At 35.4% G+C, this 13,082-nt stretch overlaps 2 protein-coding genes across 3 annotated transcripts in view; one reads left to right on the plus strand and one right to left on the minus strand.

Annotated features, from left to right (window-relative positions):
- The window catches only part of UPRT (uracil phosphoribosyltransferase homolog), a 144,665-nt gene that overhangs the window by 128,709 nt on the left and 2,874 nt on the right, over positions 1 to 13,082 (plus strand). The window lies entirely within an intron of this gene.
- ZDHHC15 (zinc finger DHHC-type palmitoyltransferase 15) overlaps positions 1 to 13,082 on the minus strand; it is a 164,061-nt gene that overhangs the window by 33,739 nt on the left and 117,240 nt on the right. For both annotated transcript variants that reach the window (XM_002929169.4, XM_019809840.2), the window contains exons 8-10: positions 11,003 to 11,135; positions 10,228 to 10,354; positions 8,425 to 8,528 (exon numbers count right to left, since the gene is read on the minus strand). In XM_002929169.4, the coding sequence (XP_002929215.2) occupies positions 8,425 to 8,528; positions 10,228 to 10,354; positions 11,003 to 11,135 (364 nt within the window). The remainder of the gene's footprint in view (positions 1 to 8,424; positions 8,529 to 10,227; positions 10,355 to 11,002; positions 11,136 to 13,082) is intronic.

A 13,082-nucleotide genomic window follows, 5' to 3' on the forward strand; every position in this document is an offset into this window, starting at 1 on the left:
TCAAAAGCACAATGACATATCACCTTACACTATTTAGAATGGCTAAAATCAAAACGACAAGAAATAACAAGTGTTGGTGTGGATGTGGAGAATAAGGAGCCCTCACGCACCATTGGTGGGAATGTAAATTTGTATAGCCACTATGGAAAACAATATGGATTTCCTCAAAAAATTAAAAATAGAAATACCATGTGATCCAATAATTACATTACTGGGTATTTACCCCCCAAATGAAAACACTAATTCAGAAAGATATGTGAACTTCTATGTTTATTGCAGCATTCTTTACAACAGCCAAGATATGGAAGCAACCTAAATGTCCATCAATAGACAGATAGGTAAGAAGGTGGTATATATACAAAATGGAATATTACACAACCATAAAGAAGATGAGATTGTATTATTTGATTGTATTATATATGGAAGAACCTAGAGGGTACTAAGCTAGGTGAGATAAGTCAGACTGAGAAAGACAAATACCACATGATTCTACTCATAAGGGAATCTTTAAAAAACTGAATAAGCAAACGCAAAGCAGGATCAGACTTATAACTATAGAGAAGAAACTGATGGTTGTCAGAGGGAAGGGGAGTGAAGGGATGGGCAAAATGGGTGAAAGGGAGAGGGAGATAAAGGCTTCCAGTTATGGAATGAATAAGTCACAGCAATAAAAGGCACAGCAAAGGAATACAGAGATGATACTGTAATAGTGATGTAACAGGACAGATGACGGCTACACTTGTGGTGAACACAGTATAATCTATAAACCTGACAAATTGCTAAGTTGTACATTTGAAACTAATGTAATGTTGTGTGTCAACTACACTGAAGTAAAAAAAAAAGGGAAAAAGGCACTACATAATGATAAAAGGATCAATCCAACAAGACAATATAATAATTACAATGTTTATACACCCAACCAGGAGCACTACATAAAGAAAACATTAATAGATGTAAGGGAGAAATTGACAGTAATACAATAAATGTAGGGGACTTTAGCTACCCACTTACATGACTAGATAGATAATCCAGACAGAAAATCAACAAGGAAATGGTTTTGAATGACACAATAAACCAGATGGACCTAACTGATATATACAGAATATTCCATCTAAAAACAGCAGAATACACATTCTTCTTAAGTATACATGAAACATTCTCTAAGGCAGATCACTTGTTAGGTCTGAAAAGAAAACAGTTCTCAACAAATTTAAGAAGATTGAAATCATATAAAGCATCTTTTTCAAACAAAACAATGAAACTAGAAATCAGTTATAAGAAAAAAACTAGAAAGAACAAAACCACATGAGGGCTAAGAAATGTGCACAACCAATGAATCAACAACAACAACAACAACAATAAATCAAAGAATACATGGAGACAAATGAAAATGAAAAAACACAATAGTCCAAAATTCTTGGGACACAAAGCAATTCTATGAGGGAAGATGATAGCAATACACTCCTACCTCAAAAAAACAAGAAAAATCTCAAATAAACAATGTAATTATATACCTAAAGGAACCAGAAAAAAAAAGAACAAATAGAGACTATAAAACAATAAAAAAAAAATCAGTGAAACCAAGAACTGGTTCTTTGAAAAGATAAACAAAATTGATAAACCCTTAGCCAGACTCACTAAGAAAGAAAGAGAGAGGACTCAAATAAACGAAATCTGAAATGAAGGAGGAGAAATAACAACCAACACCACAGAATACAAACAATTATATGAGAATATTATGAAAAATTACATACCAACAAATTGGACAACTAGAAGAAATTAGATAAATCACTAGAAACATATAATCTTCTAAAACTGAATAAGAAAGGAAACAGAAGGAAAGAAGAAAATAAAAAAATTCCCAACAAATGAAAGTCCAGGACTGGATGGCTTCACAGGTAAATTCTACCAAACATTTAAGGAAGAGTTAATACCTATTCTCCTCAAATTATTCCAAAAATTGGAAAAGGAAGGAAAGCTTCCATATATATTCTATGAGGCCAATGTAACCCTGATACCAAAACCAAAGACACTATGAGAGAGAAAGAGAGGGAGAGAAAAGAATAGAAAGAAAACTACACGCCAATAGCTCTGCTGAACATAGATGCAAAATGCTCAACAAAATATTAGCAAACTGAATTGAACAATACCTTAAAGGATCATTCACTATGATCAAGTGAGATTCATTCCAGAGTGTAAGGGTGGTTCAATATTTGCAAATCAATTAATGTGATCTATCACATTAGCAAGAGGAAGATTAAAAAGCATATGATCATCTCAATAGATGGAGAGAAAGCATTTGACAAAATACAACATCCTTTCATGATTAAAAATCTCTCAACAAAGTGAGTTTAGAGGAAACATACCTCAACATACAGGCCATATATGAAAAACCTACAACTAACAACAAAAGACTAAAAATGTTTCCTCTAAGATCAGGAACAAGACAAGGATAATAAAGGGGACAGTTCAACAAGAACATATAACAATTGTATATATTTATGCACCCAACATGGGAGCACTCAAATGTATAAAAATGTTAATAACATAATAACATAGAGGAACTAATTGATGTTTCAGCAACTTACAGCAATGGACAGATCATCTAAGTAGAAAATCAACAGGAAACAATGGACCAGATGGACTTAACAGATATATTCAGAACATTCCATCCTAAAGCTGCAGAATACATATTCTTTTAAAGTGCACATGCGACAGGAGCACCTGGGTAGCTCAGTCGGTTAAGTGTCTGACTCCTGATTTTGGCTCAAGTCATTATCTCAGGGTTGTGAGATTGAATCCCAAATCAAGATCTGTACTCAGTGGGGAGCCTGCTCGAGGTTCTCTACTCTCCCTCTGCCCCTTCCCACTGTACTCACTTTCTCTCTCTCTCTCAAATAAATAAATAAATCTTTAAAGTACACATGGGACATTCTCCAGAATAGATCATATATTAGGTCACAAATTAGGCCTTAACAAATAAAAAAAGATTGAGATCACACCATGCATCATTTCTGACCACAACACTATGAAACTTGAAGCAAACCACAAGAAAAAATTTGGAAAGACCACAAATACATGGAGGTTAAACAATATGCTACTAAACAACCAGGAAATCAAAGAGGAAATAAAAAATTACATGGAAAAAAGTCTACTTTTGACTCTTGGAAACAAACTGAGGGTTTCAGAAAAGGAGGTGGGTGGGGGATGGGGTAATTTGCTGATGGGCAATAAGGAAGGCACATGTGTGATAAGCACTGGGTGTTATATACAACTAATGAATCATTGAACATTAAATAAAAAACTAATGATGTACTATATGTTGGCTAATTGAATTAAAAAAATTACATAGAAACCAATGAAAATGAAAACAGGACAGTCCAAAACCTTTGGGATGCCACAAAAGTGGTCCTAAGAGGGAAGTATATAACAATACAGGTCTACCTCAAGAAGCAAGTAAAGTCTCAAAGCAACAAACTAACCTTACACCTAAGGAAGCTAGAAATGAAGCCTAAAGCCAGCAGAAGGAAAATAATGAAGATTAGAGCAGAATAAATGATATAGAAACTAAAAAAACCAATATAATAGATCAATGAAACCAGGAGTGGGTTCTTTGAAACAATTAATAAAATTGATCAACCCCTAGCCAGACTTATCAAAAAGAAAGACCCAAGTAAATAAAACCACAAATGAGAGAGGAGAAATAACAACCAATGCCACAGAAATACAATTATACAAGAATTATGAAAAACTATATGCCAACGAATTGGACAACCGGGAAGAAATGGGTAAATTCCTAGGAACATATAAACTACCAAAAGTGAAACAGGAAGGAATAGAAAACTTGACAGACTGATAAACCAGCAAAGAAATTGTGTCAGCAATCAAAAAATTTCCAACAAACAAAACTCCAGAGCCAGATGGCTTCCCAGGGGAATTCTACCAAACATTTAAAGAAGAGTCAATACCTATTCTTCTCCAAATACTCAAAAAAAAAGTAGAATTGGAAGGAAACTTTCCAATTCATTTCAGTATGCCAGCATTACCTTGATACCAAAACCAGAAAAGACTCCATTAAAAAAGAGAACTACAGGCCAATATCCCTGATGAACGTGGATGCAAAAATTCTCAATAAAAATACTAGGCAATTGGATCCAACAGTACATTAAAAGAATCATTCATCACGATCAAGTACATTTATTACCTGGCTACAAGTCTTGTTCATTACTAACAAACCAATCAACAAGCTATACCACATTAATAAAAGAAAGGATAAGAACCATATGATCATTTCAATAGATGTAGAGAAAGCATTTCACAAAGCACAATATTCATTCATGATAAAAACCCTCAACAAAGTAGGTTTAGAGGGAATATACCTCAACATAATAAATGCCATATATAAAAAACCCACAGCTAATATTATCCCCAATGGGGAAAACTGAGAGTTTTCCTCTATGTTCACAAACAACACAGGGAAAATATCTCAACATAATAAAGGCCATGTTAAAAAAAACACAGTTAATATCATCCTCGATAGGGAAAAATTGAGAGCTTTTCCTCTACATTCAGGAACAAGACGGGGTGTCCATTCCCTAGTAATGTTATTTAACATAGTATTGGAAGTCTTGGCCACAGCAATCAGAAAACAAAAAGAATTAAAATGCATCAAAATCAGCAAGGAAGTAGTAAAACTTTCACTCTTTGCAGATGACATGATACTCTTTATAGAAAACCCAAAAGACTCCACCAAAAAATTGCTAGGACTGATACACGAATTCCATAAAGTCACAGGATACAAAATCAATGTACAGAAATCTGTTGCATTTCCATACACCAATAATGAAGCAGCAAAAAGAGAAATCAAGGAATCGATTCCATTTATAATTGCACCAAAACCCATAAGATAACTAGGAATAAATCTATCCAAAGACATAAAGACCTGTACTCTGAAAACTAGAAAACACTGATGAAGGAAATTGAAGATGACACAAAGAAATGGAAAGACATTGATACGCGAATTCAGTGAAGTCACAGGATACAAAATCAACATACAGAAATCTGTTTCATTTCTATACACCAATAATGAAGCAGCAGAAAGAGAAATCAAGGAATCAATCCCAACTGCAACCGTACCAAAAACCGTAAGATACCTAGGAATAAAGCCTAACCAATGAGGTAAAAGATCTGTACTCTGAAAACTATAGAACACTTATGAAAAAAAATTGAAGAGGACACAAAGAAATGGAAAAACATTCCATGGTCATGAATTGGAAGAACTATTGTCAAAATGTCTATACTACCCAAAGCAATCTACACATTTAATGCAATCCCCTTGAAAATAACACCAGCATTTTTCAGAGCTAGAACAAACAATCATAAAATTTATATGGGATTACAAAAGACCCTGAATAGCCAATGCAATCTTGAAAAAGAAAAGCAAAGCTGGAAGGATCAGAATTTCGGACTTCAAGTTATATTACAAAGGTGTAGTGATCAAAATAGTATATTACGGGCACAAAAAGTGGACACATAGATCAATGGAACAGAATAGAAAACCCAGAAATGAACCTACGGTCAACTCATCTTTGACAAAGCAGGAAAGAATATCCAATGGAAAAAGACAGTCTCTTCAACAAAGGGTGTTGGGAAAACGGGACAGCCACATGCAGAAGACTGAAACCAGACCACTTTCTTACACCATACATAAAAGTAAATCCAGAATGGTTGAAAGACCTAAATGTGAGACAAGAAACCATTAAATTCCTAGAGAAGAACATAGGCAGTAACCTCTCTGACATCAGCTGAAGCAACTTCTTTCTAGATACATCTCCTGAGGGAAGGGAAACAAAAGCAAAAATAAGTTATCAGGACTTCATAAAAAAAGAAAAACAAAAAAAACTTCTGTACATAGAAAGGGAACAATCCACAAAACTAAAAGGCACCATATGGAATGGAGAAGATATTTGCAAATGACATATCTTTTTAAAATAAATTAAATTACATTTTATTTTATTATTTTATTATGTTATGTTATGTTAGTCAGCATTATTAGTTTTTGATGTAGTGTTCCATGATTCATTGTTTGCATATAGCACCCAGCGCTCCATGCAAATGACATAAAGGGTTAGTATCTAAAAACACATAATGAACTTTTAAAACTCAAAACCCAAAACACAATAATCCAGTTAAGAAATGGGAAGAAGACAGGAATAGACATTTTTCCAAAGAAGACATCCAGATGGCTAACAAACACAGGAAAATATGCTTAATATCACTCATCATCAAGGAAATACAGATCAAAACTACAGTGAGTTATCACCTCACACCTGTCAGAATGGCCAAAATGAACAATACAGGAAACGACAGGTGTTGGCAAGAATGTAGAAAATGGAACCCTCTTACACTGTTGGTGGGAATGCAAACTGGTGCAGCCACTCTAGAAAACAGTATGGAGGTTCCTCAAAAAGTCAAAAATAGAACTATATACGGTCCAGTGACTGTACTACTGGTATTTACTCAAAAGGATATAAAAATACTGATTTGAAGGGATAAATGTACCTTGATGTTTATAGCAACATTATCTACAAGAGCCAAATTATGGAAAGAGTCCCAGTGCCCACTGCCTGATGATTGGATAAAGAAGATGTGGCATGTATATACAATGGACTATTACTCAGCCATATAAAAGAATGAAATCTTTCCATTTGCAAATACATGGATGGAGCTAGATAGTACTATGTTAAGTGAAATAAGCCAGTCAGAGAAAGACAAATACCATATGATTTGACTCATGCAGAATTTAAGAGACAAAACAAACATGGTGGGGGGGAATGAGAGGAAAACCAAGAAGCCACCTCTTCAGTATAGAGAACAAACCGATGGTTGTCAGAGGGGAGGTGTTTGGGGGATGGGTTAAATAAGTGACAGGGATTAAGGAGGGCACATGTTGTGGTAGCACCCTGTGCTTTATTTAGTGTTGAATTACTAAATTTTATACCTGAAATTAATATTACACTATATATTAACTAATTGCAATTTAAATAAAAACTTGAAAGAGAAAAATGGAAAGAGTGATAGCTGAAGGAAGGTAGGTCAAAACACAGTCAATTTTTCAATAAAGAATCAGCAGAAGTCGATAAGGGAGGTGCCCAGTCGGCCGGTGCAAGAACTCTTTCCCTTTGTAACTGTGAATTTTGTAATGTTTTCTCTTCCTTAGTCCTAGCAATCTGCCTTACTCTAAAACTGGACTTCAAGATAGAAACCCTGGACCTAACTGGGTAAACATTCATAAAGACATGTTTACCATCTCTGTTCCTCACCCCAATGATTTTCTGTGTCCTAATCAGCCTCATTCACCCCAGGTACAGTTTCTGACCAGTACTACAATTTCTCACTCAAAATTTTTGTCAGCTATTGTATTATTGGGATCAGCTGGTAAAAATTATACTCTGATGCCTGGTATTAGCAACATAAACACACGCTGGAGGCGCAGTTGTAAGCATAACATCACTTGGAGACAAGAACAGATGATGGTAGGGGTATGTGACATGAGAACTTAACTTTCAGCTTTTTACACACACACACACACACACACACACACACACACACACACCAATCTCATTATGATCCCAAAACCTGGTGGGAGAAAGGTGGAAGGACAAAGTTCTGCTTCCTCATTTTTCCTTTGCTGTTCTGCCTTTTAGAAAAGTAGACTACATGCCTGTGTAGGCTTGCCTACATATACTATATTTCTTTGTATATTTAAACCATTCTAAGAGAGAAAGGGAATGATATTTTAAAGAAAATGTAGGGGCACCTGGGTGGCTCAGTTGGTTAAGCATCTGCCTTCGGCTCAGGTCATGACCCCAGGGTCCTGGGATGGAGTCCCGCATCAGGCTCCCTGCTCGGTGGGAAGCCTGCTTCTCCCTCTCCCTCTGCCCCTGCTCGTGTTCTCTCTCTCACTCACTCTCCCTCTCAAATAAATAAATAAAATCTTAAAAAAGTAAAGCAAATTTAACCAATGTGAATAAATTAGGGTAGAGAAAGGTGAGCTGCTGTCTACTGATTAAATTAACTCAAGCAAAACATGATGAGTGACTAACTGGCAGGATTGTTTACAAATATACACAGCACTGTTTATTATGTTTACTGACTTATCTGATTGGTTATAAATCATGGTATCACAAAGCTGTTAAGAAACCTTCCAAGCTGCCATCTAATCCAACCTAAGCCACCCGTATGTGCAACACAAATCTGGCCATACTTTTCCTTCTCTATCCAAAGGGCACTTATGAGGTTGACATGCTTATATAATCTTTCTGGACACTATTTTCTTACTACACTACATTGGTTGCATTAACATGTTCTTTATTAGTGCTTGCTCTGCTGGGTGGAGAAAGGCTTCCTTCCGAGCCTCCTTACCTCGGTTTTCATCCTCGTTGTCTTCCCAGGGCTCTTCATTTGCTAACAGTGGGTTTTGTGACTCATTCATAGACCTCATAGGGAAGGAGTGTCCATCACCAGGGCTGTTGGGGAAAGGAAGGCCGTGAGCTCTTGTAGTGGACATAGACTTTCTATGAATGTAATAACCCCCTTAGAAATAGGAGGGGGTTCTTAGAAAGATTTAAACCATTTAGCTTATTTGCTAAAGCCATGGTGGAATAGAGTTTTACAATAGCATCATTTAGTTGCTATATTGCTTTCAATTTCTATATCTTGTCTACATCAGTGTCGACTGTTTTGGTTTGTAAGCAACTGTTTAACTTGTTTCCCATAATGCCCAGTTATGGCAATATGCACACATTGCAGGCTTCATAAATATCATTTAATGATGATCATCTGAATTTATACCCAACTATCTTATTGCTTTGGTTCTACATTTTCAACAAAAATGAGCAGATTCAGAATCATTGAAACATTGGAGATAAGTTGCTGTGAATTGGAGATAGATATTAATGTCTGAATGCCCCGTTATATGGCTTGTATGGCAAAAAGGTTATTAGGAACTATGGGAAACAGTGAGAGTGAGGCATCTCTAGGAGTGCAGATTTTGGGGGCAATTACCCTTATGGGGGATCCACTTTGTGGATATCTATGGTAATCTAGGGCTACCTCCTTGGTTAATCTCTGTCCCCCCACAGATGGCATGCATTGGAGGGAACTAAGTTAGTTCTGGCTACAGTGGGCTACGGTTTGAACGTTTGAGTGTATATATCTGAACGCATCGCAAATTTTTATCTGAGTGACTTTTGGATTACTCATTTTATATTACCTATGCCTTTTCTCCTGTTCATAACTGTGGTTAACTGAAAGTTGACAGATTTTATTTATAGTTCTCTACAGAGGATGTAAGTATACTGATTATAAGTGAATGGGCTTTGATTTTTTTTTTATTTCAGAGAAGACTCATTTTAGATCTCCCTTTGATGTACTGATAGTGTGTGTATATTTGTGTGTGTATGTGTGTGGGGGGTGCAAATAATTGCTGGTAACAGTTATTAATCAACATTACCCACCAACACAGTTTTGTTTTGTGCTTTATAGCCAGCATAGTAGGATATACCATAGATCTTAAATAAAAGAGCCTGTGAAACACCAACTGGTACCACTTACCCACTTACAGCATTTTTGGGGTATATGCCCCCCTGCTGTTTTTCTTCTGTATATATTTACACATATTTTTGTATATATTTTTAATCACAGAGTACATACCATTTGAATTCTACATTTTTCACTTAAAATAGAGTGAGCATTTCCCTTTATTGTGACATAGTCTTAATAACTATTACTTATGACTACATTAATATTCCAGTCAATGGGGATACATATGTAGCATATTGTTGAATATTTAGGTTGGATGTTTTCTAACTATTGGCTGGAAATATTGTTGTGATGAACATTTTTATGCCTAGTTTGTTTGTGTTTAGGACAGATATTTAGAAGTGGGATTGCTGGACAATGGACATGTGGATTCTTATGATTTTTGATACATATTACCAAATTCATTTACAAAGAGTGGTACCAGTTTACACTGCCACAAAGCATGAGAGTGTCTATTTATCATACCCTCATCTCTAATTTCTCTTTATCAACCCAGAAATAAAGAACTTTGGGAATAGAGTTTTTTATTGGACTGTTACTTGTTGCAAACTACAATTAAAACTGAGTTTCCTATTTCAAGGCATGGTCCAGCATCAACTTCTTTCAGTGGTAATAATTACCTACCTGGATCCAATAGGTATTAACCAGAACTTCTTGTTATCTCCAAACACCTGCTGGATATTTTTGATGAAGCCAAGGTTGAACCCATTTTTCTCTGGGCCACTTGTAAACACTGGAGTACAGAAGGCCTCTAGGGCAGGATAGGGGAGTTGAAAAAAGAGGAAGAAAGCAAATTTCAGGACTGTTATGATCTTACAATTCTCCATGAATGTGACTTGATGCTACAGTATCTTTTTGCTGTGGTAGCATAGGCCTCTCATCCTTAGTTATTGTTAAATTACTTAGTAAAAACCAGTTTAATTACTTAATACAAAGTAATTTTGTTATTAAATGCAAAGTGATTTGTTGGTTTGGATTCTTTCTCAGCACTCTGTCTTTGGATGCTTTCAATAATTTAGAGTCTTCTATCTTTATTAACCTTCAATTCTCCCTTCTGATATTCCCTTCTGTATTGATTTTTTTCCTCCACTTCCTCATGTGAACACCTTCTAGAAATTTTTCAAGCCATAAATTTGGGGAGTTATTACCCAATGTGAATTATAAAGAGCAATGGTTCATTTTGGTTTTGTGTGAGGTTTCATTCAATACTGCTTTATTCATTCACTATGGCTCTCCAGTTTGGTTAAACGTGTTTACATCTGTCGCAGTTTGGAAGTAAAGGAAAGTCACTACAAATAAAATCCTTCACTGGAACTTTTTCTCTTCCCTGGGAATAATCCATAGGCCACTATGATGTACATTAATGTGTTTCTTCCCTCGTCTTCATATCCAGTCTTACCTAAGGTGGTTTTGTTTCTGCTGACAAGCCAACAATGGTAACCAAAGAGAATCACAAGGCTGACAAAAAACATGCAGGCCACAAAGAGGAGGAAAAGAACATGGAACTTTGAGCGAACACTGGGCAATTCCCCCTAGAACAGAAATAATAAACAAATAGAAACAAAGGATTAAAGTGATAAGGCTTGGCTAGTTTTTCTATATGTCAGCACTTTTCTCATATGTATAAAATGTCTAGCTGTAATTAAAAATAGACTTTATAAAATTTTTATAAAAGTTCTTTCTGTTGATGACCATACCTCATTGTGGATATGCCTTCAGCCTACAAAGACTAAAATTGATCCTTGATTAAGTTCAGTGTAAAACAGAGTATATGCTGCAGCAATTAGAAAAGAGTAGTACAAAAAGGGTATATTCAGGCCATAACTGGTATGCAACCTCTTAAAGCTTGTACTCCATTTAGTTTACAAATTATGAATCACTGGCCAGAGGTGATCTTGAGGTCATATGGTTCATCCTCTAGTCTCAAGATGTGTTATTCTGAAATACTTTATATGTCATGTTTCCTTGGACATGTGTATGTTGAAAACATCACAATGATACATGTAGGAAGTTAAAACACGTAGGTAGAATTTCAAAATGCTCTACCTATAAGTTATAACTTGACTTTAAAGCTACTGAAAATTTTGTGTGGTTGTTTTTTATAACTGAAGTAGAATGTGTTGGTATATCACATCCTGTGAAATAGCTCTTTAGACAATAAAATCAAGCAAGATTTGACAGGCAATTGTAAAAGTAGGTAGCTAAAGACTTATAGTTATCTGGGACATCTTATTTTCCAAGTGGTGCCAGCTTTTTTTTTTTTTTTTACATGCAGCCCTAAACCAGCATACACAGTGTATAACATTTTATCTTCTGAAGAGAATTTTAGAAAACATTTTCAGTTTTGGAATGAGCAGTTTAAAGAAGTTTTTTATTTCCCCCTTTCCTGTGCTGATCATTGTTTTGGCATGATGAATTGCATTAAAGTATTTCTAAATGCTCTTGAGTAGTAAAGTTAAAGGTGATTCTTGATTGAAGTGGACCTTAACATTAGGACCTGGTTCTACTTCAGTTTGGAAGGAAAAAAATTAAGACTTGGAAACACTTGGAAAATTCAGATAGCACAGAATTTTTTTTTCTTAGAGAAGACTTTTATTCATTTTGATGTAAGGAAATACTGGGGATATTTCAGAGTATATATGTTTGAAGGATGAAGATAAGGGGAAGTCAGTCAGTCAGATGTTTTCAGCTGATGAGTAGTCTGGGTAAAATTTGCATGGGGGCAGAATACCCCAGGAAATAGTTACTGCAAGAACTTCAACCTTCAGAAACCTTCATCTGAAGCTCCTTTCAGAAATGATCCCTCCACAAAATCTTGGCCTAAGCACCCAAACTGAATTTGATTGGTTTGTGTTTGTTTTGTTTTGAGTTTATAGGAAAAATTTTATATATTGTTTTGTAGTAGTTTTTGCATAGCTGGGTTTTTGCTTTCATAATCTCTACTTTTTGAGTATGTTTGTTAAAGCTTTTAAGGCTTAAATTTATTTTACTTATCTTTCATGTTTAAATGGGCGACAGGAAATGTCTGGGCAAGAGGGACTGATGAAAATTCAGTTCATACCCTAGGTAGCTAAGCTGGAAATCTTTTCCTCCCCTAATTACTCTTGTAGAACTGTCTTTTGTCTGCCAAAGGATAGTCCTAGATAAAGTCTTTTTTTTTTTTTTTTGTTAGAAGAGATTGATGGCCCAATGTTCGAAATTACCTTCCCAGGAGATAACCAAGCTAAATTACTCAAAGCAATAACCACCAGAGAAACAGTTCAGGGGAATACTGGTAGAAAAATACTACTATCTTGGTTCTAAAATAATTTGTAGTCTCTGTGAGGAGATTCATGGCCCAGTGTGGAAGGTGTATATTACTACTTTTTCATAAGGCAAAAGATCAATTTCCTATCAAAGTAGTTACTCTTTAAGTTAATATATAGAGGAAAAACATGACCTGATGATTGTCTTCTGAATTCTTTATTCCAAAGGAGCTA

Source organism: Ailuropoda melanoleuca, chromosome X (assembly GCF_002007445.2).
Source record: "Ailuropoda melanoleuca isolate Jingjing chromosome X, ASM200744v2, whole genome shotgun sequence".
NCBI lineage: Eukaryota > Metazoa > Chordata > Mammalia > Carnivora > Ursidae > Ailuropoda > Ailuropoda melanoleuca.